Here is a 27,714-nt window from a genome sequence, read left to right on the forward strand (position 1 = left end):
TTCTGGTTATCATTATAGACTACATAAAAATAGATGGGACCTCTGGGTTTTTATGACTCATTTATGCTTGCCAGATTGGTCTCTTTGCACAAAAAGAGTGATGTCGCTACAGCTCCTTACCATCTATGGAGGCAGTATGCTCACCGTAACCTTTAGTGTTTTGCCATTGCCGCAAAATCGTCATACGGCAAGCATAAACGGATGCGGCTGTGCGATTCCTGCCAGTACACAAAGTGACCAATGTGGCAGGTATAATGGGGCCCTTATATAAGTGCTGAGGGCACAAGTACTCGCTGCAGTGTTCTCCTGAACAACAGGTGTCGGCCTTCAGACAGAACCTCCACTTCAGTGCTAGTATAAGAGGAGAGGTCAAAACCAGAAGCAAAGAAGCCTCTCTCTGTAAAATCTGTGAATCGCCAAGCTTCTGTACTTATATATCATTAAAATGCTGCTAAAAGACTGATTTGTGTCTTGACCCTGGCTGCGGCACCTGGTTACAAAAACCCAGAGGTACTCGAACAGCTGAAACAACACCAAAGGGTGTGTCAGCACTGATGATGACACTTTTGGCCCATGGTGCCATTCGTGGCTGTGAGAACTATGTCTAAATGCGCTCTCATAGTGTTTAAATTCCTTAAACCTGCATCTTTCCTACTGGCCAGCAGCGAACAACTTCTCTGGTTGTGACAAGTAGTCAGACTGTACAGCACTCCATGAGAACCCACCCACCCCCACCCAATGTACACTTGAGATACAGCCTCAGTAAACATTTCGCTACTGAGTTCTTGGTCTCTAATGCTATTTTTAAATCCTCTCCAAAGCAGCATGGTGTTCATTTTGAAAATTGTGGTCCCATTTATAGCAAAAATAGACAATAATGCTGGGTACGGTTTTGGGCACTGCTTGCATAGCGTCCTGGGGTTCAGGAGTCCCATCCAACACTTCTGCCACTTCTGGTTTCCAAAAACCAAACTTGCAGTCACCAAAACACTGAACTCCCGGCTTCAAAACATTAGTCTACAGCCCATTATGGTGACTGTTATATACAGTGTTAGGCTACCATCCACCTGATAGTGATGGAGTAGCCGACACAGATTCGTCATGAGAAGTAGGCTAACACTGTGGAGCAGATGCTGGTGTAGCGTGTCGGCTAAGCTTGCAGAACGGCTTATCGCTGCCTGGAAAAGAGGTTCCTCAGGGCATTGTTGTAGTTCTTATTAAATGCGGTGTATATAAGTGGGTTAAAGAAGGAATTGGAGTAGCCCAGCCACAAGAAGATGCTCTTCCAGATAGGTGGGATGTCGCAGGAACACAGCGGGACGATGAGCTCGGTGATGAAGAAGGGGATCCAGCAGAGCACAAACACGCCAATCAGAATGCCTACCATCAGCGCAGCCTTCTTCTCCTTCTGCTCGCGCCACGTGTCCCCATCTGTCTGGAAGGTCACGGTGGCGTGGCGCACAGTAAACACCATCTGGGGCTGCTGTGTCTCCTCCTTTACCTAGGAGACAGCCGATCAGGAAATAAATCACTTAACCCATTGATTTATTAATCAATCTGGGAAATCTGATTAGCTCTTAAATAAGCAAAGCAATTCTTTTACAAAGCAAGCCAGAGATAAGCAAATGCGGAAGTGAAAATGCTGAGGCTGCTCAGCAGAAGATGGATATTAGGCTGGTGGGGAAATGGTGTGTGGATCAACTGGTTGATCAACAAGCCAAAGCTTATTCTTTCATTTTACACGCGCGCACACACACACACACTGAGAATATAAAGCCAGAGCCGTGTTTTAATCTGCAGTTTCCAGAAGCCCATTTTCTCCATTTTCTCCACACAAGCACAGCCAGGAAGAGAAATGTCAACATTTATCCTCTGACTTTCTCCTCTCTTACTGTCGCCTGGTGGATCTCAAGGCCGATGTTATTTCTTGTTCATCCGGTTAAGTTCAGGTCGCAGCATTTATAAAGACAAACTATCTGTCGAAATGTGTTGGAAGAAAAGCAGAAAGGACAACAGTCTACACTGTTGTGTCCTGTACAACATTTAAGCAAGAACCTGCACTCCGGTACAGGAACTTTTACTCTCTGGAGTAAATTTAGTTGAATCAATACAAGTCACTGTACAATATAACGGATGAGATAGACGAAGCAAATCCTTTTACAGCAGAGGCCAGGAGTTAAAAGCATATTGCCACTGGCATGGGGGCTTATAATTTAAGAAATGGTTCAATATAATAGTAAAAGATGCAGCTGCTAAAATGGGCACTTATATAACTGCAAGTATGCCTTTATATACAGCAGGTGAAGGAGTCTAAGATGTGTAAAAAGTTCAAGTTTTTAAGCATTTAATCCAATGATTAATCCTTAGGTAAGTTTAAGCGATTGCATGAGGTAAATATCAGCGTATTAGTTTAGAATCTGTTTCGTGAATGCACAGGGACAAGAAGCTGGCTTACAGCTAATGTTTGTGCAGTTATTTTATGTTTGGGCTAAAATATAAAATGCTGTCAACACAGTTTGACAGTAAATTTTTACTGAAAGCTTGAACACAGTCCAAAAGACTGATGCATTAGGATTTGTGGAGTCATTCAAGCCATTTTCTGGAGCCAAATGATATGGCTTTTGGCATCCTCAAGTTATCTGTGCAACTAGGTCAGGAATCTTACCTCAGTGAACTCTATTTCTGGTGCATTGTGTGTTTATGTATGTGTGTGAGTGGGTGTTTTTAATGGCTCAGTGTAGGAAGTTTATTATCTTGGATGCTGATGCCACTGCTCACATCATACATCGGTGCAGGTACACTGGAGGGCTCGGTGTATGCTTGGAAATGATTAGAGTAAACTTTGGCGAAATACTGAGAGACATAAAACGTAACCAGTGGTGGATATGTCTGTGGAAAACAAAAATCACAAATTAGACATATTCCGCGTTGTATAATTGCTATAGCTAGATGAATGATTGTCTGTGTAATGAAACTTGACACGAATGTTCATCAAAGCAATAACAGATGTGGATAATTTACTGGGTGATCGGCCCTCCTTGACCAAGAGTTAATAATTTTGTCACATTTGCATAACAAATGTGCATTTTGAGGAATTGGGGAAATTATGGACATTACATAAAAGACATTAATAAATGACATAAATAAAATCCCAAAACTTTGCTTTTTTGTTTTGTTTTTACCTCTGTGGCTGCTTGCTAAGGCATGAGAATCCCTGGGTGCTAAATGACTTTATAAGTAGCCTTTCACAGTTTAAGGAAAAGGATCGTTTTTGTAAGACTGTAAAAGTAGCATAATCTATCACTGATGTGTTATAAATCTAAGTGAAAAGAAAAGTTCCCTGATTAAATGTTTGCTTAATGGAGACCTTTTGTATCTGCTGATTATAATAACACCAAAGCCAGATGCATGTTTCATGAAAGATGCCAGAGGTAGTATTTATAGTTTTCTACCTTCTTCCTACGCACATTAACAGTCTGATGGTGATGAGCAGGATGGTTTTATGCTCACACACCGGATACTTATGTTTCCCTGATCACATCAGAGTAATTTATCAGCCAATATAAAAAATAACTGCACAGCAATCCATATTTGCAGGTCAGGGGCAATAGCTGGTTGATGAAGGAAAGGGAGAGCAGTGATACTGTAACCTACGTGAGGAGTTATTATATAAAATTAAAGTAATTACCTCAGCCATGGGTGTGATTGTGTTGGACTTGCGGGAGCCAATCCGAAACTTGGCAGCCTTGTAGATCTTCCAATAAACAAAGAGAACCACACAAAGAGGGAGGTAAAATGCCCCAAAGGTGGAGAAAATGGTGTAGGAAGGTTCCTGGCTCACCTGGCACTTCATCCCCTCTGAGTAAGTCTCTCCCCAGCCGAAGAGCGGTGACAAGGAGATGATAGAGGACAGCAGCCAAGTGAGCGCTATCATCACATTGGAGATCTTTTTGCGTGTCTTGAGTGTGTACTCCAGGTGCCTGGTGATGGACCAGTAGCGGTCCAGCGCAATGGCCGTCACGTTCCAGATGCTGGCTGTGCAGCAGAGCACGTCGAATGAGATCCACACCTGGCACAGGACGCGCCCCAGTTTCCACAGTCTGCCGTTCAGCTCGTGGACTAGGCTTAGGGGCATGACCAGAGCAGCCACCATCACATCTGAGATGGCCATCGAAGCCACCAGGTTGTGGGGCACTCGGTGAAACGTTCTCACCCTCAGGATGGTGACCAGCACCAGCAAGTTCCACACGAAGGTGGCCACCACCAGCATCGCCAGTAAAGTGAGAGTGAGAACGCTGAAGACAGAAAAGGGGCGGTAGATGTTTCCTCCGGAGTCATGGCCGTCCAAAGCTCCAGTGAAGTTGACTGTGAGCGTGCTGGTGTTAGGGTACGTCATGGTAGCTGCTCACAGCCCTGCAGCCAAAGACGATTCAGCGACAGCGTCTGCAGACAGCTCATGCATTCTGCAGCAGGGTGAGAGAAAAAGACACAGATTCAAACCTTAACAGTGCACTAGACACCAAAGGTTAAAGATGCAGTGCTCAAATAATTAGTAGCTTTTACTTCTGGGTTTGCACGAGTGTGCAAATGCACCAGTCTGCACCTATGTGTCATTGACCAAAGAGGTAGTTCAGTGATTTGTTCACAATAGTAAAAGGCACTTGAGCTCCTCATTTCAGTTGTCGAGCAACCTGCCTACAACTTTCAAGTGCAATTTCATCTGCTGTTAAAAAGGCTCAAAAGTACTCGGGGACATCTCTGGTTCAGGAAAAGGCCATAAATATTCAGTTTTATCATCCCACTGCTGTCCTTTGATTTCCATCAAAGTCAGGCCTGTTGCACAATGGACAGTTTTAAGTGGAGTCTTTGTTGCAGACTCATTTGGGAAGATCTCGTTTTCATTTTTAATTGAGAGATCCCACCGTTAAGCATTGCGGAGCTGTGTGCTTTCTGTTGTCGCAGGGAGGGGAATCTGTTTCACTTTGAACGAGACTGTGTGGTTGAGAGACCCTCTGCATTACCATACAACTGTCTCAGTTTCAAGCTCGGAATGAAAAGATTTGACATGCCAGCTCTATCAATAGATTCACAGGAGAGGCTCGGCGAGCTGCTCTACACAATTTTCAACAGTGCAGAAACAATGAATCCTAAAACACCAGCCACTTCAACTCTGACAGCTGGCTGTTTGTAAAGTATTGATCTGTACAGCTCGCAACTACTGTAAACACTCTGAAGAGACCAACTCCCTCACCAGAGAAAAAGTTCGATAAATCGCCACATTACCAACAAACTTTAAAAATATACAAACGCATTTGCCCAACATTAAAAATCTATACTGGTTTGTTTATCCACAGGACTCTGGTATGATAGCCAATACACATCTGACTCACAGGAGCCTCATTTTTAGCAGCATCTCTCGGGGCAATAATGATTTCATGCATCATGTTTTGGGACACATATTCACACAAACCTAATTTAGCAATGTTAATTTTAGTCATTAATCATAAGTCCTTATTTATACATTCACAGTTTAAATTACTCTTCCTGCTTTAGCATATTCCTATGACTTATTCTGTCTTTCGGGAATCCTCCCAAGCTTTTTAAAAGCACAGATCACAGTTTCTGAGCTTGACCCAGTGTACCGGAGCCATTTAAAGCAGATTTGTACCCGTGATGTGGAATATTGAATAAAATCATTCATTTTGCATGGCTCTCCTTCTAGCTCTGGTTTTTTTTTTACAAGGTCTTGAAGCAAAGTGTCGATAATGACCACAACTAATGCACATAATACAGCTGAAATAATTGGCTGTGACTGAGTTTTTTATTAATTTCTTTTTAATTACAGAATTTAATCAGTAGGATGAAGGTTTTCTGGCTGTTTGGCTGCATTACTTTTGGCTATATTATGAAACAATCAATATGATAAATAAGCTAAAGTTTGCCCAAATTCTACCTTTTTTCCTGTAGTACAACCAACCAAGAAGGGTAACTAAAATAAACTCTGTGAAATGCTTCATTCATGCTTCTACACCCAAGGGGCCGTGTCAGATTGAGTTACCTTTTATCAATCACTGGGCTTTATGAGTAAGGCCCAATGGGTAATAACAACACAGGCCACGTCTCTATCAGTTTCTATACATAAGTGACATGTGACACTGTCTCTTAGCATCACAATCCATCCCCTCTAATCAAAGGTTCCACCTCAAGCACACCAATGGGCTCTGTGCTCTCTCTTCTCCCCGCTCCTATTAACAAGCCTAATAGCCATGAAATTGGACAACTGTTATGAAAGGAAGAGGCAATCAAAACATGCGGCATTCGGCAAAGCAATGCTGCAGTTTCTCCAGGGACATCACAGGCCAGGTGTCTCAAAAGACGGCTGCCACTCACTCAAAGTCTGAGACACAGGGCAGAAAGAATAAAAAAGACAACAAATGCAATTGTATGTGTAAGCATATGGGAGAAGAGCGAAGTGGGAGACACTGGCAGAAAAGTCTAAGATAGCAAAATCAAAGCATGAGAGCTGAATAGATCTCGTTTTTAATGTTATTCCACACAGCTGTGTTGGGAAAATGTCAGTTCAGGTCAGATGTTGTCTTAATACTTGTGCCAGCTGGTTCACTGAGCATATTCGCTTGCCATCCTTTTGGGGATTTTACTTGAGAAAAGATCTGTCTGAGAAGATCTGTACACAGCGTACTTTGTGGTAGGAGGACCAAAGTGAAATGATATTTATAACCGTGACGAATTTTCATGATCCTGACAGACCTGCGGAAGATAATGCAGTTCAAATGAACAAATCTATCTGCATTTGAAATCTGTTTCTGAACTTCAGACTCTTTTGAAGGATAACCACACTGCAGCCAATACTGCAGCAATCAAGAAGCCATTCCTTTATTTGATTGGGGGCAGCAAAAATAGGAGAATGCCTTTTTTACGTTTGCTAAGATTGCTTTTTATTGTTGCACTTATTTCTGACCTCCTGCTGTAAAAGGGAAAGAGTTTTGCTTGCCCTTTATTTATGCTGCTTCTGATTATATATGTTTTTTTAATACTACTGCAATCAGCTTGCAATTTTAAACAATATATTCCCTGAATTGCTCCACAAACAGAGTCAGGTAAGAAAGGAATTTGTTTTTTGTTTTGTTTTTTCATCTTTGTGTCCAAAAGCACTTCCACAGCCTTTTGAGTAAATCTGCATGAGTGTGAATGACATACTGGTTGTGTTAAGCTCGCCACTCTGAAACTGTTGTATATTCATTTGTTATACAATTTTCCCCATGGGGAATCTCGGAGCTGACATTTGGAGGTGTATGGAGGGGAGCTATGTAGATGTGTCCTCTGACTTGAGTGATAATAAAAGCACAAGGCAGCATAAAGCAAACCTCTAAATCTCTTGTGCGTTCAGCAGCTCTACCATGATTTCATACCAGTTTAATCTCTCTTTCTCTGTGGGTCTCCTTTTTTCCAAATCCTCGGATCACATGGTCTTTACAACTCTTTATGTGGTTCTGTGAAATTTAATTTCAATTTGACAAAAACAATCAAACTTTAACATTTTAATAGTCAGAAATCTCATCTCAGTGGAGATCACTTGTCCCGTGAGGTTTCCTATCTGCGCTCGTCTCTGCTTGCAAACGATAATTAAGCCAAGACACTTGTTACACATCACCTCACAAAACGCGTCCCCACTTTTGAACTCCAGTGTAAAAAGAAATTATAGCCCCGTTGCTTGTTAGAAAAGAAGAAAGGGAAAAAAAAACCCTGGGCGGCCAATGATTCGTATCAATTCATTGTTAACTCACCCCGTTGCCAGATACGCGTCCAGCACAAGACCAGCTCTGCTCGCTCTCCATCGTATTTCACTTTGCTGCTCTGTCAGAGGAGTGATTGAACCGCCTCGCTCAGTGCGGATGACAGCAGAAGCACACCTCGCACTGAGGATACAGAGGCGCTGGAATGAACCACACTGGTGGTCTGGAGGGGGAACTGAGTGCACTCAAATGATAAGCACTGGCTTTCCGGGCGTGCGAGAGACGTGCGCGCGCGCGTGTTTTTACGAGGGAAGCGCTTTATTTTGAGATTCGCGTGGTGCGCGAGGAGACGACGTCTCGGGCCCGTCAGAGTTTTCATCCTGCTCAGAAAACATTCCCTCTCGCTAATTAGTCTTACTCTGCAGGGATCAGATGTGGCTTGAGGAGACACGGCTCATGCTGCTTTATGATGGATGATATTCGTGCCACCACCTCTCCCGTGGCATTTCCTCTAACCCACACCATCTTGATTAATCCATATTTCGCGGAATGTAATTCAGATCCAATTTGTGTGCAGGATCGCGGCTGTGTACAACTTGTAATCGAGTTTTTCTCGACTGGGCTTTGTGGAATACCCACTGGGAAACTTCATTTGTCCCGCGAAAATGGCCTGAGAAAATGATTAATTTAATTAAATCATCACAGTCAGCACCAGAACACTGCGAGGCTGTTTAGCCGGCCATCTGTCACTTAAGAATCTATTGGTGATGGTTCCATTCGGATACAAAACAACTTTTCTTCTTAATGGTGATTGCCTGCGAAAAAATAATAGAGCTGTAGGTGGACAGAGAAAGGTGCTCCCGTCAGATTTTATAATGTCAGGCTGTGAATGAGACTGACATCAAGCTATCGAGAAATATATTAGAAGTCGTCTGAGCAATGCCTTAGCTATAAAAAGACCAGCAGTCCCTACAGTGACTGATAATAGGTGTACCCATATAAAAATTGTGGTTTCAGCACCATGGTCAGCAACATCACCCCCACATTTATTTATTTATTTATTTTTAGAAAACAATATAGCATCATAAATAAATTCAGTTTGTTTCAGTACAAGATTCAGCAGCTTACAGGTAACACTTACCTCCTCCTAATCCTTGGGATTAGTTTGAAAATGCTCGAGCAGAGTAAGTGTGGTCTATCACTAACCCTGAAATATGCAGCTGTTTACAGCCAGAGGCACTCTTGGAGGTGTTTTTTTTTTTTTTTTAATCACACCATCTTCTGCTCAAGGAAAACATTTATGTGACTCTACTACGTCCCTGCCTCCTACCCAATCACCCCCTCCTCCCCCTCCCTCTCCTTCCTCCTTAACAGCCCCATACAGGTGACGCTGAGGCAGAAAATCAAATCAGCTTAGCGGTGGCTTCCGCAGTCACTGCTGAATAACCTGTTTTGCAAAATTGTATCTTGCTAATTATAGAGCTACGAAGGCATTAATGCAGCCCACTTAAAGTGACACTGCAATGTGCTCCTCATTAGAACAGATGATATACTTGCACTTCCAGCTGTTTAGTTTCAAGCTGATGAAAATACACCGCAGTTAATAAAAAAAAAAAGAGCGCAGGATGGGTCTCGCATCATGCAGTGTAGTCTGTTCTACAGTTATTTTCATAACTGAAATGTGCTTTTGAGCGTGTCACTGGATGAACTACACTGCATCCTGTTCTGAGCTGCTGTGATTCACCTTAAATGTAAACATCAAACTTCCTCCGCTCTCTGTTCCCTCTTATCTGAGGCAATGGGTCCCCTTTTTATTCTCTTTATTCTCCAGGCACTGTCCTGCAAATCACATCTCTGACCTTGTTACGCCAGACTGCTCCCATCCCCATAAATAGCCAGTCATCAATTATTCCCATTACTAAAAGAATTTTATGCTCCCAGTAACTATAACTTTAGGTTGTGGAAAACGGCCAGGGAGAAATTATGATATGGCCTTGGGACAGAGGCTTTGCTGTTAAATCACAGGCTGTGCCTGTGTGTCTGGTTTGCAGTTATTGTGCAGTGAGTGATGGAATGGTATATACAGAATAGACATACAGATAAACATAGAATTTCATTTTAGAGCAACTTCCCTTTGCTATATGATCCTACAGAGTCACATGTGGGTCATTTGTGTCAATGTATTATATATAATAAAAGTGGAACTGCTCAACTGAAGCAGTGAAATGATTTATTGAGCCTTTCAGAGGGTCATAAATGTAATATAGGAGTCCACGTCCCCAACCATCATATTAATAGCTATTCATTGGCTACTCAGTACTTTTGACACTTTCGCATAACTTAACATGCTATAGAAAGGCGAATGTGCAGAATGTCCTTGCCTTTTGCACTGGGGGGGGGGGGGGGGGGGGGGGGGGGGGTGTTCAGCACACTTCCATAGGTGACACTAAATGATGTGACGGGCTAAATATACTGGTGAATGTAAAATACTAAACTTACACACCTGTACACTGTCAAGATTCAGTGCCAGCTCTCCTTTAAAGTTAAAGCTAAAGGTCTGCACTGTAACACCCACACCTAATTAAAGCATCTGTATGTCAGTAGCTGGCGAAGCAGGACTGGGTTCAGACAGGCAAGGTGTTCAGCTACGATGTGCTGAGGCGAGCAGCAAGGACCACTAGATGAAGGAAAGGAAGAAGTGATTCAATACATCAAGAAGATGAAGAAGTGGCGGTTCTCTTTCGACAGGCTGTTGGCACAGTACACAGGGAGCAGAAATTGCTGCTCATGAACAATGGTCCCAGCTTGTACTAAAAATACAGCCACGGTAAAACGAAAGTGCACGCTCCTCCTCTCGGGTTTTACATACCCGGATATGATAAAAAATATATAAAATCTGTAGGTGAGTACAACTTGGCAACACATGCCATATTACATAGTGCTGTTGTTTATTTAACAAAATCCAAGCCAAACTTCAGAAGGAGCCCAAACCATCACCCCTCCGCCACTGTGCTTTGCAGTTTGTATGAGGTGTTTGTGCTAATATGCTGTGTTTAGTTTTTGCCACATGTGGTGAGCAAATATCTCCAGTTTGGTTGCATCCATCCAGTGAGCATTATTCGAGAAGGTTAGCGGTTTGTTCCAAATTTGCTGCCAAAGTCTTTTTAGAGAGAAGACGCTTTATCCTGGCAGCTCTTTTAAACAAGTCATACTTCTGCAGTGTTTTTTCTAATTGTGATGTCATGAATTTTAACATATCAGCTGAGGTGTGTAGAGCCTGAGATGTCACTCCTGGGTTTTGTTGACCAAGGTGCATCTCTTTTGCATTATGACAGCTGCGATAGACTCCGGCACCCCCGCAACTCTGAAATGGATAAGCAGAAGGAAATGGATGCATGTCATAATACAGTCTGACCTTGTGATGGATTTGCTGGGATGTCCTCTCCTGGGAAGATTGACAACTGTCTTGAATGGTTTCTACTTGTGAATAACCTTTCTGACTCTAGAAAGATGGACTTCAAATTGCTTGGGCATGGCATTGTAACCCTTCCTAGATTGATGAGCAGCATCAGTTGCTTCTTTAAGATCATAGCTGATGTCTTTCTTCCATGGCATCCATCCATCTTAATTTTTCTGAAAGCACTAAGGGTGCACTTTGGTTTTCCACACACTGCATTTTGACTTAATTTGTGTTACATAAATAATGACATGCTGTAACATTTAAAAGGTCGTATTTTTACACAGTTGTAGCCTAAAGCTGTTTGAATTTTGCGACATGTTTAACTGAGAAAAAGATTTGTCATTATTAAAAAGCTGCCCTCTAAAAGTAGGTGTAGATGTAAGAGTGGATGCTTGCACGTCTCCCTGCTTTGACCCTGTGACTGACATGTTCAGGTTTATCCCACTTATTTCCTTATTACAGCCAAAATAGGTTCCAATCTCCTTCGAGTCTTCATTCATCTTCATCATGATTAGTGTGTGCTGATCATTGTAGTGACTTCATTTCTTGATTTGTTTGGATCTTTGTGTTTTCTGTCTAATCTTGGATGTAAAGTGTTTTTATTTATAACCTTGTGTCTGCGTCAGTGCAATTTTATTCTGTCTTTGTTTTATAATAGCTTGTTGTCATTAAGGCCCCCAAAGGAATGGCTGTGATATATCATCTAAGCCATCGAATTCAGACAATCACATTTTATTTTATTTCATTTTTTAGATTTTGGTTGTTATGGTTGTTTACATATCTGTGCATCTAGCATTGAATTTTAAGTTGTTATTGACACACTACCTTTTTTATTCCATCTATATGATCTTCTCTGAAATATTTGGTTGCTTGTTAGGCATTGCACATACCGTGGTGGACCGAGGTGTCCTTATTGTACAGCAATCATCATGATAAATTACTCTGACCCTGTGTAGAGCTAGACTAGAAATCCTGTAACACACTCCTATGTTATGAGAATTTCAAGCTGCTGCAAATGACAGAATGAGGCTTTTCTTTTCTACAAATGCAATTTTCAGGGTAATATGATATAAGAGGAATGTTCATATTTATACATTATGACTCCATGCAAGCTAACCATGTAAATCTGACCCCTTTATGCTTTCACAGCTTGTTTTCAAGGGAATAAATATGCACTAAACTGTTGTTTCCCCTCGTGGTTGCTACTAATATATTTCACTTTATATTTAGATCTTACAAAAGGCAGTAAAGAGATTTAGTATATGTCAGTCAGGAAAGGAGTTTTGAAGCGCCACAATGCAGATGATATTCAGCCTTATTCACACATTTAGAGAGATGACACACGGAGTGCAGTGCATTTCAAAACACAATGAGTCAGTGCGAGAACTGTGCATCCTCGGTCACTTAACTCCTCGAGTAAACGGCATTATAGATAGCTGTCAAAAAACGAACCCACATGTCTTCTCTCCAAAAGCAAACCCAGTTTCTCATTCATAGCTTTCAGCTGAGAAACCGATTGTTCCAGCACAGTTTATCCTCTTTGTGAATAAGACTTCTAATTCAAGTGGTTAAATGCCAGTTTGAGTGAAGCATTTTCAAAGCATCTCCACTTCACAATCGGATTATTCCGCAAGACAATCTCTCCTGCGTTTATCTTTTTAAAGTCCTATCTGTAATCCAGCATGGAGGTATTATGCATCCACTTTTTTCCCCCTGAACGATCCTGACACGATTGGATGCTAACCAGACTTTTGTCACCAAAGATCTTAAATAATTCCAACCTTTTGACTAATTGAAAGGGAAGCTTGCACATAAAGCAACGAGGCTAATTTGATAATTGTAATTTAACTATTCTTCAGCAAAAAAAAAAAAAAAAAAAAAAATAGTAATTAAAGCAGTTAATGAACTGTTTAAGTCTTTTTAACTGGAAATTGTCTAATTTGAGATTTAATGCCTCAAGTGATCCCCTGACTCATCTTTTAGGTGAATAGCCCGAGGTCTTGCCCTAAAATAATAAGGAAATTAATAAAGCACTCAAGGTCATGTGCCACGAAAGCATGAGAGAAGCCATCCATACTGCTCCCAGGGACCATCCAAGGTAAAACAGGCTGAAGCTTCATATTATTTTAAAATCACATTAGCATTTTTGAACAGAAGCTTGGGAAACGCTGTGGTTCGGACTTCCACCAGCTCATCTGATATTGTTTTGCTGCAGCCAGGAAATTCATTAAACATATTCTTTGAGGAGGCATCCTTGCACTGCTTAGCGGCTGAGGCACATGCATGCAGTTTGCTGTCAGGGCATAATTATTTCCCTTCATTTTATGTATCTGACACATTGGCTGCTTCACTCGAATCCCCCCGTCACCTTGCTTGGTAAAAAAAATAAATAGTGGGAGGAAGAACTAAAGCCCGCTGCCCTCCAACAAGACACACACTCTGATACACACCCCAACCCTGCCCAGTGCATCACATGTCATCACAGACATCAGCCAGTGTGTCTGGAGCACTTGTGTAACAGTATGAAGGACCCTTTAAGCTGTAATTTGCTGCAATCAGAGACCCTGGACCTTTGGGGTACAGTGAGTCATATACTTGAAATTGATCCCTTGCTTCTGTTGCCAGACACCATACAACGAGGGTATACTGTCCTATTTTTTGCCTCCCTCTATAAGCTCCTTGCCTTGCCTTGTCGGTAGGCTTAATATGTAGTCACCAATGACACATCTAATTTAGAAAGATGAGCCGGTCTTCTTTCCCAGCATTTCTTACGGCCTCTAGTACAGGTCTCGATCCCGTGAGCCTGTAATTTTCACCCTACATTAATCTTACAGAAATTTAAATTAAATTATGCACCACACTGACACAGCTCAGAGCCCTATTTCAAACCAGCATCCACTGAGCCCATGAAAATCGCTATTTACCATAATTCTCCCAGCTAAAGGAATATTTCCCTCGACATTAAAATTCATTTTCAACGCGTAAAACAATAGTGACTGTAGCGGAAATCCATTTCACTTGTAAATTAAGCGGCCGCTTCAACACAATCAGAGAAACTTGCCATATTTGGTTGGACAAACAAAATTTACATTAAGGAAATGTTCCTGCTAAATCAGAAACAAATCCTGCGTTGGTGAAACGAAATGAAACGGAAAAGAGTGAACGTTCACACAAACGCTTTACCTGAACTGGCTTCAATGGAAATGTGTGTCCTTGGTGGCAGATAGGGCTGTTGAGATGCTATCACTTGAGTACTAGATGCTTTTGCAAATATGGCACTGTAATTAATCGTCTTGTGCATAACATGAATAACAATGGGCTACTGGCTGTTAGATTGCTCATGTACCTTATTCTCTGCTAGATGCTCATTTCCTGCTATTTTTAGTGTTTGCTGACTTGGGTTTACCATTTACACTGAAACAGTTACTTGGATTTATTTTATCTTTGTTTCTTTCAGTTTGAAAGAAACCTATTCCAGCAGGTGGTGCCTGGTTCTTCCTGTTAAAAGGGAGTTTGTCCTTCCCACTTTCGCCAAGTGCTTGCTTTGAGGGCATCTAATTGTTGGAGTTTTGTATGTTTTCTCTCTATTATTGTACGGTCTCTATCTTATAATATTAAGCGACTTGAGGCAACTGTTGTTATGATTTGGCACTATATAAATAAACTGAATTCAACTGAATTGGTGTCTGCTTTGATGATGATGATGACCAGAATGCTCAGTTTCACAAACCAGCGGCTGACATCACAGTGGCTACATCCATATTTTATACAACATATCAGCATGTAATTTTCTGCATTCGTTTTTCTACATATTTTTCTGTATGATATTTAAAAGGGTTGCCTATAGTAGAGAATAAGACATAATGGTTGAAGGTATGTAAAGGATGGTTTTATTGCCTACATAGGACATTTTGCTGAAATTTCCCAATTACAGTGGCTTCTAAACAGAAACAATGTATTCATCTGACAGCTTGATTTACTATTCCTAGAATCACAATAACATTAGAGGCCCCATTTTGGCTGCAGTAAGTAATGAAGGTCATCTAAGCCAACTTGTGCCAACATTTCATTAGACAGAAATGACCTCTACGGCTGTGGCATTTGGGGGACTTTAATATTCAAGTATGCAGCATGTGCTGAGGTTATAAGAGAGCAAAGATATTTTTCTAAAAAAAATAAGTACACCCCATGATTCAATAGCTTGGAGAACCAGCTTTATCAACAATAAGTTAAAGTAACTGTTTTCTGTATGAATTTCAAAATATAATGAATGGGGCCATAAAAGACATCAGCTAATCAAAAAGTGACATATAAAAACTTAAATACCCACAAAGTTTACACAACTAAACTCACAATCTCACCTAAACACAAAGACACAGGAGGGTAACCTTTATAGTGGTTTGGCCAAATCATTTATTCACAATAGGGGACAGAACAAACACCAATACTAACTATACTAACTATGTGTGCACTTCATAATATCACTGTTAGGTTTAAGCAGAGAAATTAATGAATTATCTTACTGAAATGCATGTTTAACTGCAAACTAACTAATGTGGTGAATGTGTGGACTGATTTTACCCATGTGTGGCTAAGGCCATCACACCCAGTCTTCTTTATAATGTTGCTTCAGTTCATTAAGTCTTGCAGACATTAATTTATTCACAGCTCTCTTCAGGTCCCACTAGAGCATTTTAGTCAGGTTGAGGTCTAGACTCTGACACGTTTTACACCCTGATTTTTTTCTTTTTCAACCATTCAGTTGTACATTTGCTGCTGTGCTTGTGATCATTTCTTGTTCTATGACCCAGTTTCCAATAAACTTTGGTTGTGCATTATGCCATGCCATGTTCTTTCTCCTGGCCACCTTTCCAAACAACTGTCATCATGATTTACTGTCATGCTTTACTGTCATGAGCTACATCTCAGACTATGTAGGCATCTGAGATGTAGTGTTTGGGTTTTTTGCAGTTTCCCTGAGGATAGCATGCATGCACATTCTGACCTGTCCAGGGTATGCCCCTCTTGCCCTGTGATAGCTGCGACAGATTGCAGCGCCCCTAAAAACCTGACATGGATATGTAAAAGAAAATGGATGCATGGCACAATGCAGTCTGTCCAATCCTGGGTGACTGACAACTGTCTTGAATGTTTTCCACTTGTGAATAACCTTTCTATTTATGAAAAGCTGGACTTCAAATTGTTTGAAAACGGCCTTATAACCCTTCCCAGATTGATGGGCAGCAATAATTGCTTCTCTAAGATCATTGTTGATGTCTTTCTTCCTTGCTAAATGATCAAAACATCTGCTTTCATAGAAATGGCCACACTTTCTGAAGATCAATTAATCAAAGTCAATTTCATCAGCAGCACCTGCCTGCTAATTATCCTCTTAATTACTATGAAAGAAGTAAGGCTATGCTAGTTTTTCACACACTGCTTCTGCATTTTGGCTTATTTTTGATAACAGTATTAAACAATGACACGATGTAATATCGCATTTGTTGCTATTCACCTGAGGTCTTATCTGATTTTAAGAACAGCTAAGAGCCTGATTACTGTTTATTTTGCCTGTTTATATAAAGTCTTAGACTTATAAGAGGGTTTATTTTCTCTTTTACACGAAGGTCACACAACAACAAAAATTATTGACCCCTGCAAGAAAGTTAACAATTCAAGTTAGCAATTCAATCAAACTGTAGATTTTTCTTTTCAGTAGAGTTAAATTTTATCATAGACTTCACATAATAAACCTTACAAAATACTGGCATGCACTTATAATTGCATCACTTCAGCATTATTGGGAATTTAGGCCCAGTTTTGCTAACTTAAAGGGATTCCATCACCATAATGATGATTTTCTAAACAGTGACACATTAAAGTGGTTTGTATTTTGACATAACTTCAACAATTTCAACCCATTCAACAAATTTAGTCAACCATCCAGTTTTGCATGGAAGCAATGTGATAATGAGCAGATTATACTGAAATCAGAGTTGAGGAAAGCATATAAACACATAACAGCATAATTGTCAGCTCTTCAGCACTTTAGACGCTTTATAATGAATGAATTACATTTCTGTCTTTTTAAAGTCATTTAAAGACCACTAGAGAACCATGTTCACTATAATTATTACCCTCTTAATTACAACTGTAAATTAAATCTATATCTTTTGATTAACATCAACATGCTCCTTGTTGGTTTGCCTGCGTCCTAGAAGACATCTGTCAATGCTCATTTGCACAGACAGAGAAGTGATGCCGCTAATTAGCCAGATCTATTTTTTTTAAACCCATTCATTTAAAGGAATAATTATTCCTACAGATTTCACACTTTGGTGTGTGCTGTCCCCATATCTGGACTGAGTGGGTTTATCTTGAGTATGGAGCAATCAGAGTCAAGGATTACCAGCTAATTAGTGCATCCTCGTCATGGGATTAATTAATTCATAGCATTTACACATATATTCTAATTGTCTAATTGGCAAGGTAATTGGCATTACCATGTTCAGTTTTAATACTGAGATCTGGTGAAATTTGTTTGCTTCCAGCAAAAGCCAACATGGCAACCTAATGCAGAGAGTCATGTGTTCAAAGTTTGATCTTTACAGCTTTAGGTTAGGCCCAGTAATTTCAGTAAGGTGCCATAATTACTGCAATAAAAGCAGAACATATAGCGTATTATTATGTTGTTTGCATTGTGCTAATATTATACTGAGCACTGCTAGACTATAATACTGCTAAGAAGTGAGTAGATATATTTAATGTTTGGTCTCAGTTGTACAAAATAAATATAAAAATCATTTTAGTCATAAGTTATTTAATGACTCACAAAAGAACTCATAAAAGTGAGTTTCTGACTGATGAATTTAACTTTATTCTCATTAATAGCAAGCACCAAACAGAAAAAAATTATATAAGCTAACAATGGCTAAAATTTGAATGATTTCTAAAGGCAGCTGAGCTCATAATATTTTGATCTTATACTAATTATCTTTTTAGACTATAAATAAATCATGCAGAGCAGGAATAAAACACTTTCACATGGTTCTCAAAAAGTGTATTATTTCCATAAACTGTATGTAAAAGAGGGAATTAGCTTCCAGGTAAGACAAGTGAAGGTAATCTGGAAATGTTGCTAAATATTTGTATAATTGCAAGGAAGAACAGCTGCTTCTATGACCTTAGAACACTTTACTGCTGAGTTTATGGGCTCAATCTAGTTTCAAGTCTTACTGAATACAACATGGAGTTCAATTTGTAAATGATGGCACCAGCTAAAGTCAGTAAGTCCAGTAAAGCACAGCATTATAAAGGCAGGTCTACTTTGTGATTGATGACCTGCTAACTCATGAACATGAAATGAAATCCACCCTTTGCTTACCATGTCCAGTTTCAAAATGATTTGATCAAATCTTTAAGATGGGACTACACTAACCAGTGGGTGATGGCAAGGAGATCACATCCATCTCATATATACAGTCTACGGTTTCTTTCTCATCCTGTAGCCATCTTTAAACTCCCATCCCTTTTATCAGTTAGAGTCCATTAAACTTTTTAAGGGGTTTTTAAACTGAACTTTGATGGCAAAGCAACAAAATTTAGCAGTAGTACACTGCAGTAAAATCAGCTCAAATAGGCCTCTATGAAGTTGCAAATTAAAAATGGAGCATTAATAAATGCTGAACATAGGGTCACGGGTCGTGTTTGTGCATTCAGTCACTGCATTTAAACTTGCGCTTTTATTGATTTCTACCACCAGCTCACCGTTTGTTGATTGCAAATGCTGAAGACCACTCATTAAAATGTTAGCGATAATTGATGCTCATCTGTGTAGCCGAGCATGCTTCAGTATTCCGAGCTAATTTAGCTGTACCCTGCAGAGCGAGGGGGCTTGAGTGGGAGGACAACTTGGCACAAGGTGCGACTTCTTTTCCAACCCAATCTCTTTTCTCTGCATAATTATGTGAATTAAATTAATTGGGAATGCACATTTGCATATCTAGGTTATTTCTCTTATGGAGAAAAGGGTCTTTAGAGATTATAGAAACAATTACAAGGCAGTCAGACAGTAAAATACCTCCATTTCTTGCTTCACATCTACCATTTCCACTCAGTGTTTTACTCCAGGGAGGATTTGGCCTCTGGAGGAAAGATGCGATAACGTCACTTTGCAATATGTGCAGGAGTCAGAGGCATGAAGCAATTTAATGGACTTCACCTGACATCTTTAAATTACTCGTAGGTATTTATAATTTGTTTTGCCCAGGAGGGAACAGTTGAAATTAAGTTCTAAAGAAAATTTGATTGGAACTGTCTGATCTGATACTGGCTCATAAATGCTGGGAGAAAGACTTTTGTAAGAACACTGGGCTAAAAGCCAGAGCTTTCTAATCATCTAAGGTGGTACATTAGGCTGTCAGAGGCGAATCGACTACTGGAACATGCTGCTCGAAAGGAAGTAACTTATTATTTTAAGTTACTTATATTTTTGTATTGAAAATTGCTCCAGTAGATGTCTGGAGACAGTCACAGAAATGTTTCTTTTTGAGAAACAGTTATTATATCTCACCACAAAAAGGCAATTTTCACTGTACTAATATGAGCATTTTTCTAATTCATTTTGCCTCCATTCTTGCAAAAGTGATTCAGCAACTGCAGACACAACCAGTAGAGACTATAAAAACCGCCGCTCAGCTTCTGGGTCTGAAATGTGAAGCTAGTGTGGAAGTGCACGGTGTGTGACTCCTGTGTTTGCCAAAGGACTTCCCACCTCCCTTGCTCTGTGACCTCAGTAAAGTCTTTTTTTTATGGGCTCAATCACTAGTTTCAAGCCATACTGAATAAAACATGAAGTTAATTTGGGTAAATTATTTGTCATAATTAGCATAAAAAATAAGGATTAATCAGGGTATGCTGATAGACCCCTGATTGAAAAGTTATTAACCAGTAAGCATCTGATCATCCATGCACTCTGCTCACAGCGGGTTTCAAAGCACCAAGGGTACGATCGCATAGTCCAAATATCACCTCCTACCTAATCACTCTCCTTGACCTCAGTGGAGCTTAAGTAATCCTTACCCGTGTTTCTGGTTGTCTACCATATTAAAACTAGAACTAGATGCGCATCTAATTTCACTCCGTGTTTTGTCATACACGCAGAATTTGACTGCCACATCCCAAGATGGCCAAAAAATGCAGTGTGAGGCTTCACTAAACAATGGCTAGACTATAAGAAGTCATAGAGTGGTAATAACTCTGGAGTATAACATGTAAAAAATATTATATATATTTAAAAAAAACTCAAGCCAATGGTCCACAATATATTCTGTTTCCAATCACAGAAACGTGGGAAAAAAAGCTCACAGCTGTAGCTGGAAACAAAGGCCATTGATTGAATGATTAGTCCCAATTAATCTCAAGAGCTAATCAGTTAAGTGACTGTCACTGCTCTACAAAGCTTTCTCAAAGACTTCCTTACGGTAGTAAAGAGGTTCAAACCTCAGTGGTAAGCTTCCTGTGAGCCGCACCGTCGTTATTGCAGGCCTCTACCAATCAATGCTTTTGGAAATAGATTAATTACTCAAACATCCACGCAAAGCTATTGCAGTGGTGTGTCTTCTAATTAGTGATTTTCCAGTTCTCTGTGCTCTAACACAAGCTCCACGTACAATGACCCTGAAAGCGAATCGGTTCTGCTTTATGATGCCAGAGAAAACAATGTTCTGCAGAGCTTTCTCCAAACGAGGCAGCCAAATAAATTGCCACTGTGAGTTTATGATCAGGGTCACAGATGTCCACCCACCACAGAAGGCGGTTTTGCAATTTAATGGCAGTCTGTAAACACCAAAATAACCCTTCACCAAGAGCAGTGAAAAAAAATTACAATTTCAGTAGTTTGTTAAATAATCAAGAAAATGTTTCAAGGACGTACTATTTCTGCCTCTTACACAGAATATATGAAAATAAACAAACAATCGGCATTTTGCGTTTCTTTCTTTCTTTCTTTTCTTTTTTTTTTTTGTCCCACCAAACAAAAACCATGCTGCAGATGGAGATAAATACGCTCAGCTGCGTGGTCATCGTTGTCCACCCATGGCCACATTCATTGTATCCCCATTGTCTTTTTTCCACCCCGTTGCTTTCATGTGATGTTCAGCTCCATTCAGCTCAGCCACCTCATCAAAGGTCGTGCTGCACTTCCCCGCAGCCAGCGAGCATGTTTGATATTCTGTTCTTTAAGCTGCGTCAAGAAAGAGGGCACTTAAAAACTTGAGCGTGTGTGTGATTATCTCTGTGCTCTCACATCACAGACACAATAATACACTCAGATGAAGAAAAAAAAGGAGGGTATGGATTTGGGTTTAAACACACAACCACACAAAACAGAGAGAGCGAGGGAGTGAGCTATGATGTTATTATCTTCTTCCAGGTTATGCTTTGATTTTAAGGTTTAATGTTTTGAGCAAAGGCTGAGATCAAATTTGTCCTAACCCCCCACCCAACATAGTTAGTATGACCCACACTGTAGTATGATTTGTATTGTATTGGGTAAGTGTGTTTTTTTATTTATTCAATTCAGTTTCCTATCTTATGCTGAGAGTTGAGAAAGCTTGAACCAAGGTGCCATCTCTTGGTGCGACACAGTAATCTACCATTTCACGTGAAATAAGTGAATGCTGCCCCCTTTTGGTGACAAATATAAACTGTACAGTTTTGGAAAAAACACAAGAGCAATGTGCTGACTGTAAAATAGAATTTTGTTATAAGTATTAATGACTGAGTTAATAGCCTTTAAAAAAAATCAGATTCAGTTTGGGTCTTTGTATCTGATATTTAATTTAAAAAACTGTAAGTAAGTTAGAGTGCTTGGGTGGATGCTTTAAAAAAAAAAAATTAAATCATCTTTATTGCAACACATATTTGATCCTCAACTGTCCTCCATTCTTGCTGAAAGAGGTTGAATTTCTACAAGAAACTTTTAGCTGCGCTTCCTTGACTCTCCTTGACCAGCATGGAGAGTCAAGGCTTTAACAGCTTAAGCTCATGATGGTTATCAGAAGCAAAATGAAACCTAAAGGTGATAGAATCCAGAATGGTTCCACATCATTTTTTAAAAAGACATAAAGATCAATAAACTTTTATCGATGACACATAGCGGACCGTGTTTGCAGTGAGGTCATGGACCCAATAACTTCAGCTGAACATTGAACTGAAAAACACCCATAAACAGTGAATATGTAGCACACTTACATATTAACGACGAGAACAGGATGAACCTGTGTGGCGCAACGTGTGTTTTCAAGCTTCCTATAAGAAAAAATTCCCCTATATCAAATTTTGCCTTTACCGGTTGTTATAACCGCACCGCAGTTATTACAGTACAGAAACACTTTTAGCCTGCTCTGTTAGAGTGGGAGAAAAGTATAGCCATAGACCTGGGGTTAGGAAAGAACATGGATAGCATGAATATTACTGGTTCAGGCCAGAAGTTTAAGTATATTATTTGTTGTTTTTCAGAATCTCTTACCCGAGACAACAGGGATAGATGGGGGACATGACAGCAACACAGCTGAGTGCATTTCTTTCCATCTCCATCATGGTTTTTGTTCAGTGGGACAAATAAGGAAGTTATATGCAAAATGATTATTACTTGTTTATTTTCATATAGTCTTTGTAATAGGCAAAAATAGTATATCCTTGAAACATTTTATTGATTACTAATCTCTCTCTCTCTCTCTCTCTCTCTCTCTCTCACTCTCTCTCTCTCTCACACACACACACACACAAAACTTGTGTATGTATTTTTTCCATAACTCATTAAATAGAACACATAATCAGTCAAAAGTTTTTAATGTATATTTTATGTTTTGGTATATACATTTTATTTATACTTACAAGAAAATTAAATAGAAGAAAATGTTCATTCCATTAAAAAAGACAAATAAATACAGTGAATTATGTCATGATAGTCTTATCCCTCTTCCTTGTTAATATTCCTTATAATGAGTTTAGCATATTATTCATTTATTTCCGTTTTCATTCATCATTAAAAAACAGCACAATCCAATTATTTATTCATGTTCTACATTTTTAAATCTAAAATTGTTTACAATTCAGTTTTAAAAAATATCAAATGACATTTTCCAGGAAAAACATTAGCACAAACGTAAACACCAACACAACACTTGAACACAAACATTGTAACTATTCAAGCTAGTATTCATAGAAAGATTTTTCTTTGTCTCAAGGCTATTTCAACCGGTGACATAGTCGGTTCGCTGTCTTTGTAAAGTGGAACTTTGTGATGCCTCCATGTGACAAGAGCAATACGAATCACAAACATGATACAGGAAGCACTCAGGATCACAGCTGAGAAGAGAAGAGGAGATCAAATATTTTAATATGAATAATTAACAGTGTGCAGAAAAAGCTTTCTTCTTCAAAAATCAAGAATGCTAATTTCACCTCAGTGCAAACTTTACCTGCAAAGATGTAAATGAAACTTCCCTGAGATTCTGAGTTGTTCAGGGTGCCTGTTAACCACAGGATTACCACAGGGTAGCATGTCACGACATAACGCACGTGCTTCTCCAAGTAGAAGTTCTCTAACAGAAACCTGAACGCAAAGGAGGACAGAAACAAAGGATTGTCCTCTGGTGCCCTCTGCTCATGCCAGAAACACCACTGGTGAAATTACAGAACACAGCGAGGAGGCACACTCACCAGACCAGCAGCTCCATCAGAAGCAGCGTCAGTGCCAGCATTGAACAGTCACATCTCGCTGTTTCGGCCTGATACTGCAAATATATTGTCAGGTTCAGCAAGGCAGAGAGGGTCCCCCATGTTGCACACACTGCCACTCCATTTTGAACCTTGTACAATACAATGAATAAGTATTATACTGCTCACCAAAGCCAGTGCATGTTAATGCTCAATAGAATTATCCATAGCAGCCTGCGTCTAAATCCAAAGAGTATCATAAAAGCTAATAGTGCAAGCAATAATTAAGAGCAATTTCCAAAAGTGATTTATTGTCATTGGTTGGCTAGTCTGTACAATCTCAGAAAGTAATGCAATATGACCATCGCTGTATTGAACCAGGTGTATATGGATTTTTTTTACTTGATGAATACTACTTTATTATCAAATTTGTTGTCAGTCATTTTTTTTTACTGATAGAGTCATCATTTCAGAATTATAAGCAGCCAGTTTGGAAGTTGTGACCTGCTTCAGTGGTTGATCTTGAAGCGCTCGTAAGACTCTAGAAATTTCTCACGTGTGACACTTTTAACATGTTCATAGATAAACACAAGAAAGGAAGCAGATTTATGTTTTGTTTGTTTGTTTTCGGCTGACTTTATTCATTAAATGTCACACCGCTGTCGCTATTTGCGCAGACACCACACAGCCAATAGGACTTATTTATGAGGATTTATGAATATGGTGTTGGCACAGCCAGCAGCTTTTATGGATGAGTGACTGTGAATGGAAAGCTACTGATACATTTATAAAACACGTACAGGTGTTACAGTCTTATATAAAGTGCTGTCTTTACCTCTACTCTGACATAGACTACCTTGGACTGTTTTTAGCCCTTTATATGAAGAACTTTCTGGAATTTACTACTGCTTTTAAATTCTACCTACTTCCATCCTGGATTATGTTACTAGCTCACGTGAATACTGAATGGCGGTGAGTACAACCATATAAAAATAGCTTTTTATAGGTATCATATTTTTTTTAGATAAACAATGACAGGTGACATATTGCACTGTCATTATTTATTTCACAAAATTAGGACAAAATATAGTAGTAGTGTGTAAAAAGCTAAGTACACCCCATGATTCACAAGCTTGTAGGACCACCTTTAGCTGCAAGTTCAAAAAAAAAGTTCTGTTTGACTTTTTCAGTCTCTATTATGGTTGTAGAGGAATTTTGGCATTATTTTTTCTGAATTTAGGTGATGGCATCAATACACACCTAAATGCTTTCAGACCAACAAACAACCAAAAGTGATGATCGATTAATATTAATCAAATGCATTTCATTAGCAACACCTGGCTGCCACTTAACCCTCTTAATTCCAGTGGGAGTAGTAAGGCTGCCCTTAGCTTTTCACTGGACTGTATATATAGTTTTACCAGGATTCTGAAGAGCCAGAGGTCTGTGATGTGGTATTTGTTCAACCAGGCTCCATAGATCTTCAGACCATGACAGGAGAAAAATAGGATAATGTAATCGGTGAGCATCATCAATACTGAGGTTATCAGTGTTGGCAGCAACAATCTATACACACAAACACACAGACACACAGAAAACAGACATTTAAACTGGCCCAAATGACAGTAAATGATACAGCTGATAATCTTGTTTAGAGAATTGGATAACTGTGCTCGTTCACTTACTCTCTGTCATAAAGAAACAGCCATGTAATGTTCAAACAAAGGCTGATTATAATAGAGACATGAAATCCATAGGGTAGCACTGCTGGCATGGTGTACATCCAGTCATAAGCATTCCTGTGGGGAGCATGGATAACATTGTTAGATAGGGAGAAAGAGTGCAGAAAGAGTGCCTGTGGGGAAACAATCAGACTCATAATACAGCGTGAGAACAATCTGCAATATCTAAAGAGAAAATGACTCCACAGAGGCAGTTTAAATTGTCTCTGGACCAGGTGGGATGATTTTCCACATGCAATTTCTCATATATGAGATAAAAGAATACAAAAATAGAATCATTTCTGGAGTGTGATGCAGTTGCCAAACATTGCAGTCTCATGTGAATTGTATGTGTAAATACAACAAATGGGACATACCTTCTGCAGAGTGCAAGTAAAAAGTATATATACATGGTCAAAACCCAAAAGTATGTGAAATCCCACACAAAAAAAGTCCACTGAGCAGGAGTTATCTGTGTTGTATACTTAAGTGTCACATCCTCTATGCTCTGCTTGAATACAACTGTAGGGAGATAAGCATTGCACTGTTGTAAGCAGTTTATTATTTTCCCAGTACTATAATTGAGTTCTTTTTACATGATTGAATTCTTCTGGAAATATTTACCTGATCTGGAACCAAATCTTGAAAGCGAGTTGAACGTGATGGATGCTAAAAAGGTACACAATCCAACCAACATGAGCACCACACGGGCTGGGTTTTGATTTGCCATGCTGTTTTGCTGGAGGGTAAAAGTCCACAAGAGGATAATTGGTCAATTATAAATAATTAGCAATGAAATATATATATATTCTCAAATATTTTTTTAAGTAGCCAAATCTACACTTGTGTAGTCTTTCCCATTCCTTCAACAAATGCAGTTAATGTCCTACAGGTCAGAAAATGCCACAAAATAACAGCTTGCCTTGGGTTGATATATATTGTGTCATATCTTTTTATGATGCCGCAGTGAGCGGCAGGTTATCTGTACCTATCATAAAGAGATTGCTGTTAAAGCAGTTAAAAGCAGGTTAAAGAGTAGCGAACAGCTTGTGAAAAGAATGTGCAAGCATAATTGAGGAGAGAGAGATTTTGCGAGTAAAAACAAACAGCGTTAACCTACCTACAAGAAAAAAGCTTGTAAGCATGGATTACAAGCAAACTACAAACACTGGGCTCAATAACATGTTTTCTATGATATGGTATTTGATATTATAACATGATTTTCATTATTCAAACATATGTTTATGCAGATTACATATATTTTTTAAATTATTTTTTATTTATATGATTTTTTAATAAACTACACTTCCACTGATTATTTTTTATTACAGTGAGAGTATTTTTTCCATATATAAGTCACTTTAAAGATAAATCAGTGCAGGTTTTGTGTGTGCAGCTTGCTTCCACACAGTGGCACCATTGCATGATACTGTGGCAGTGTTTGACTGCATACTGTATAGAAGTGACAGTAACACTATAGCTCATCAGCACATTGTATATGTAATTAATCTGTAATTGTACCATTTTAAAGGAAAGTACATTTTGGGGTTATGATGCTGTTTTCATTCCTACTAGAGAAGTGATCCTAAAATTATGACTTTGGTTGAGGTACGGTGCATGGTAGGGTGTAGATGACCAAACTGAGTTAAAAATAAGCAAGCGATCATGGTGACTGCAGTTTTATTATTGATTAAAAGTGTGGGGCATAAATTATTTTATACTATCAAAATGGGACAGATAACAGGATGAGAGCCACTGGAAAACTGTAACAGGCTATACACAGTCTATGTGAAGTCCGTTGAACTGATTCTTATGTAGCGCTTTTCTACTCTCCCGGAGTACTCAAAGCGCTGTATACAACATGCCTCATTCACCCCCACTCATACAAGCACTTCTAAACACAAGTGCAAACTAATCTACATTCACACTCCGATGAACACATCGGAGGGCAACTCCTCGCCCAAGGATATTTGACATGCAGACTGGGGAAGCCAAGGATCGAACTGCCAACCTTCCAATCAGTAGCTGATCTGCTCTACCACCTGAGCCACAGCCA

General features: G+C 39.5%; 1 protein-coding gene across 1 annotated transcript; it reads right to left on the minus strand.

The window, feature by feature from the left end:
- Positions 1-815: 815 nt before the first annotated feature.
- htr5ab (5-hydroxytryptamine (serotonin) receptor 5A, genome duplicate b) lies at positions 816-7,919 on the minus strand. The gene is made up of 3 exons (XM_063484031.1): positions 7,806-7,919; positions 3,689-4,463; positions 816-1,501 (listed from the first exon to the last, which is right to left on the minus strand). Exons 2-3 carry the CDS (start codon positions 4,394-4,396, stop codon positions 1,169-1,171), a joined length of 1,041 nt encoding a protein of 346 aa, XP_063340101.1. The 5' UTR covers positions 4,397-4,463; positions 7,806-7,919; the 3' UTR covers positions 816-1,168.
- Positions 7,920-27,714: the final 19,795 nt, after the last annotated feature.

This window comes from Pelmatolapia mariae, linkage group LG9 (assembly GCF_036321145.2).
Source record: "Pelmatolapia mariae isolate MD_Pm_ZW linkage group LG9, Pm_UMD_F_2, whole genome shotgun sequence".
NCBI lineage: Eukaryota > Metazoa > Chordata > Actinopteri > Cichliformes > Cichlidae > Pelmatolapia > Pelmatolapia mariae.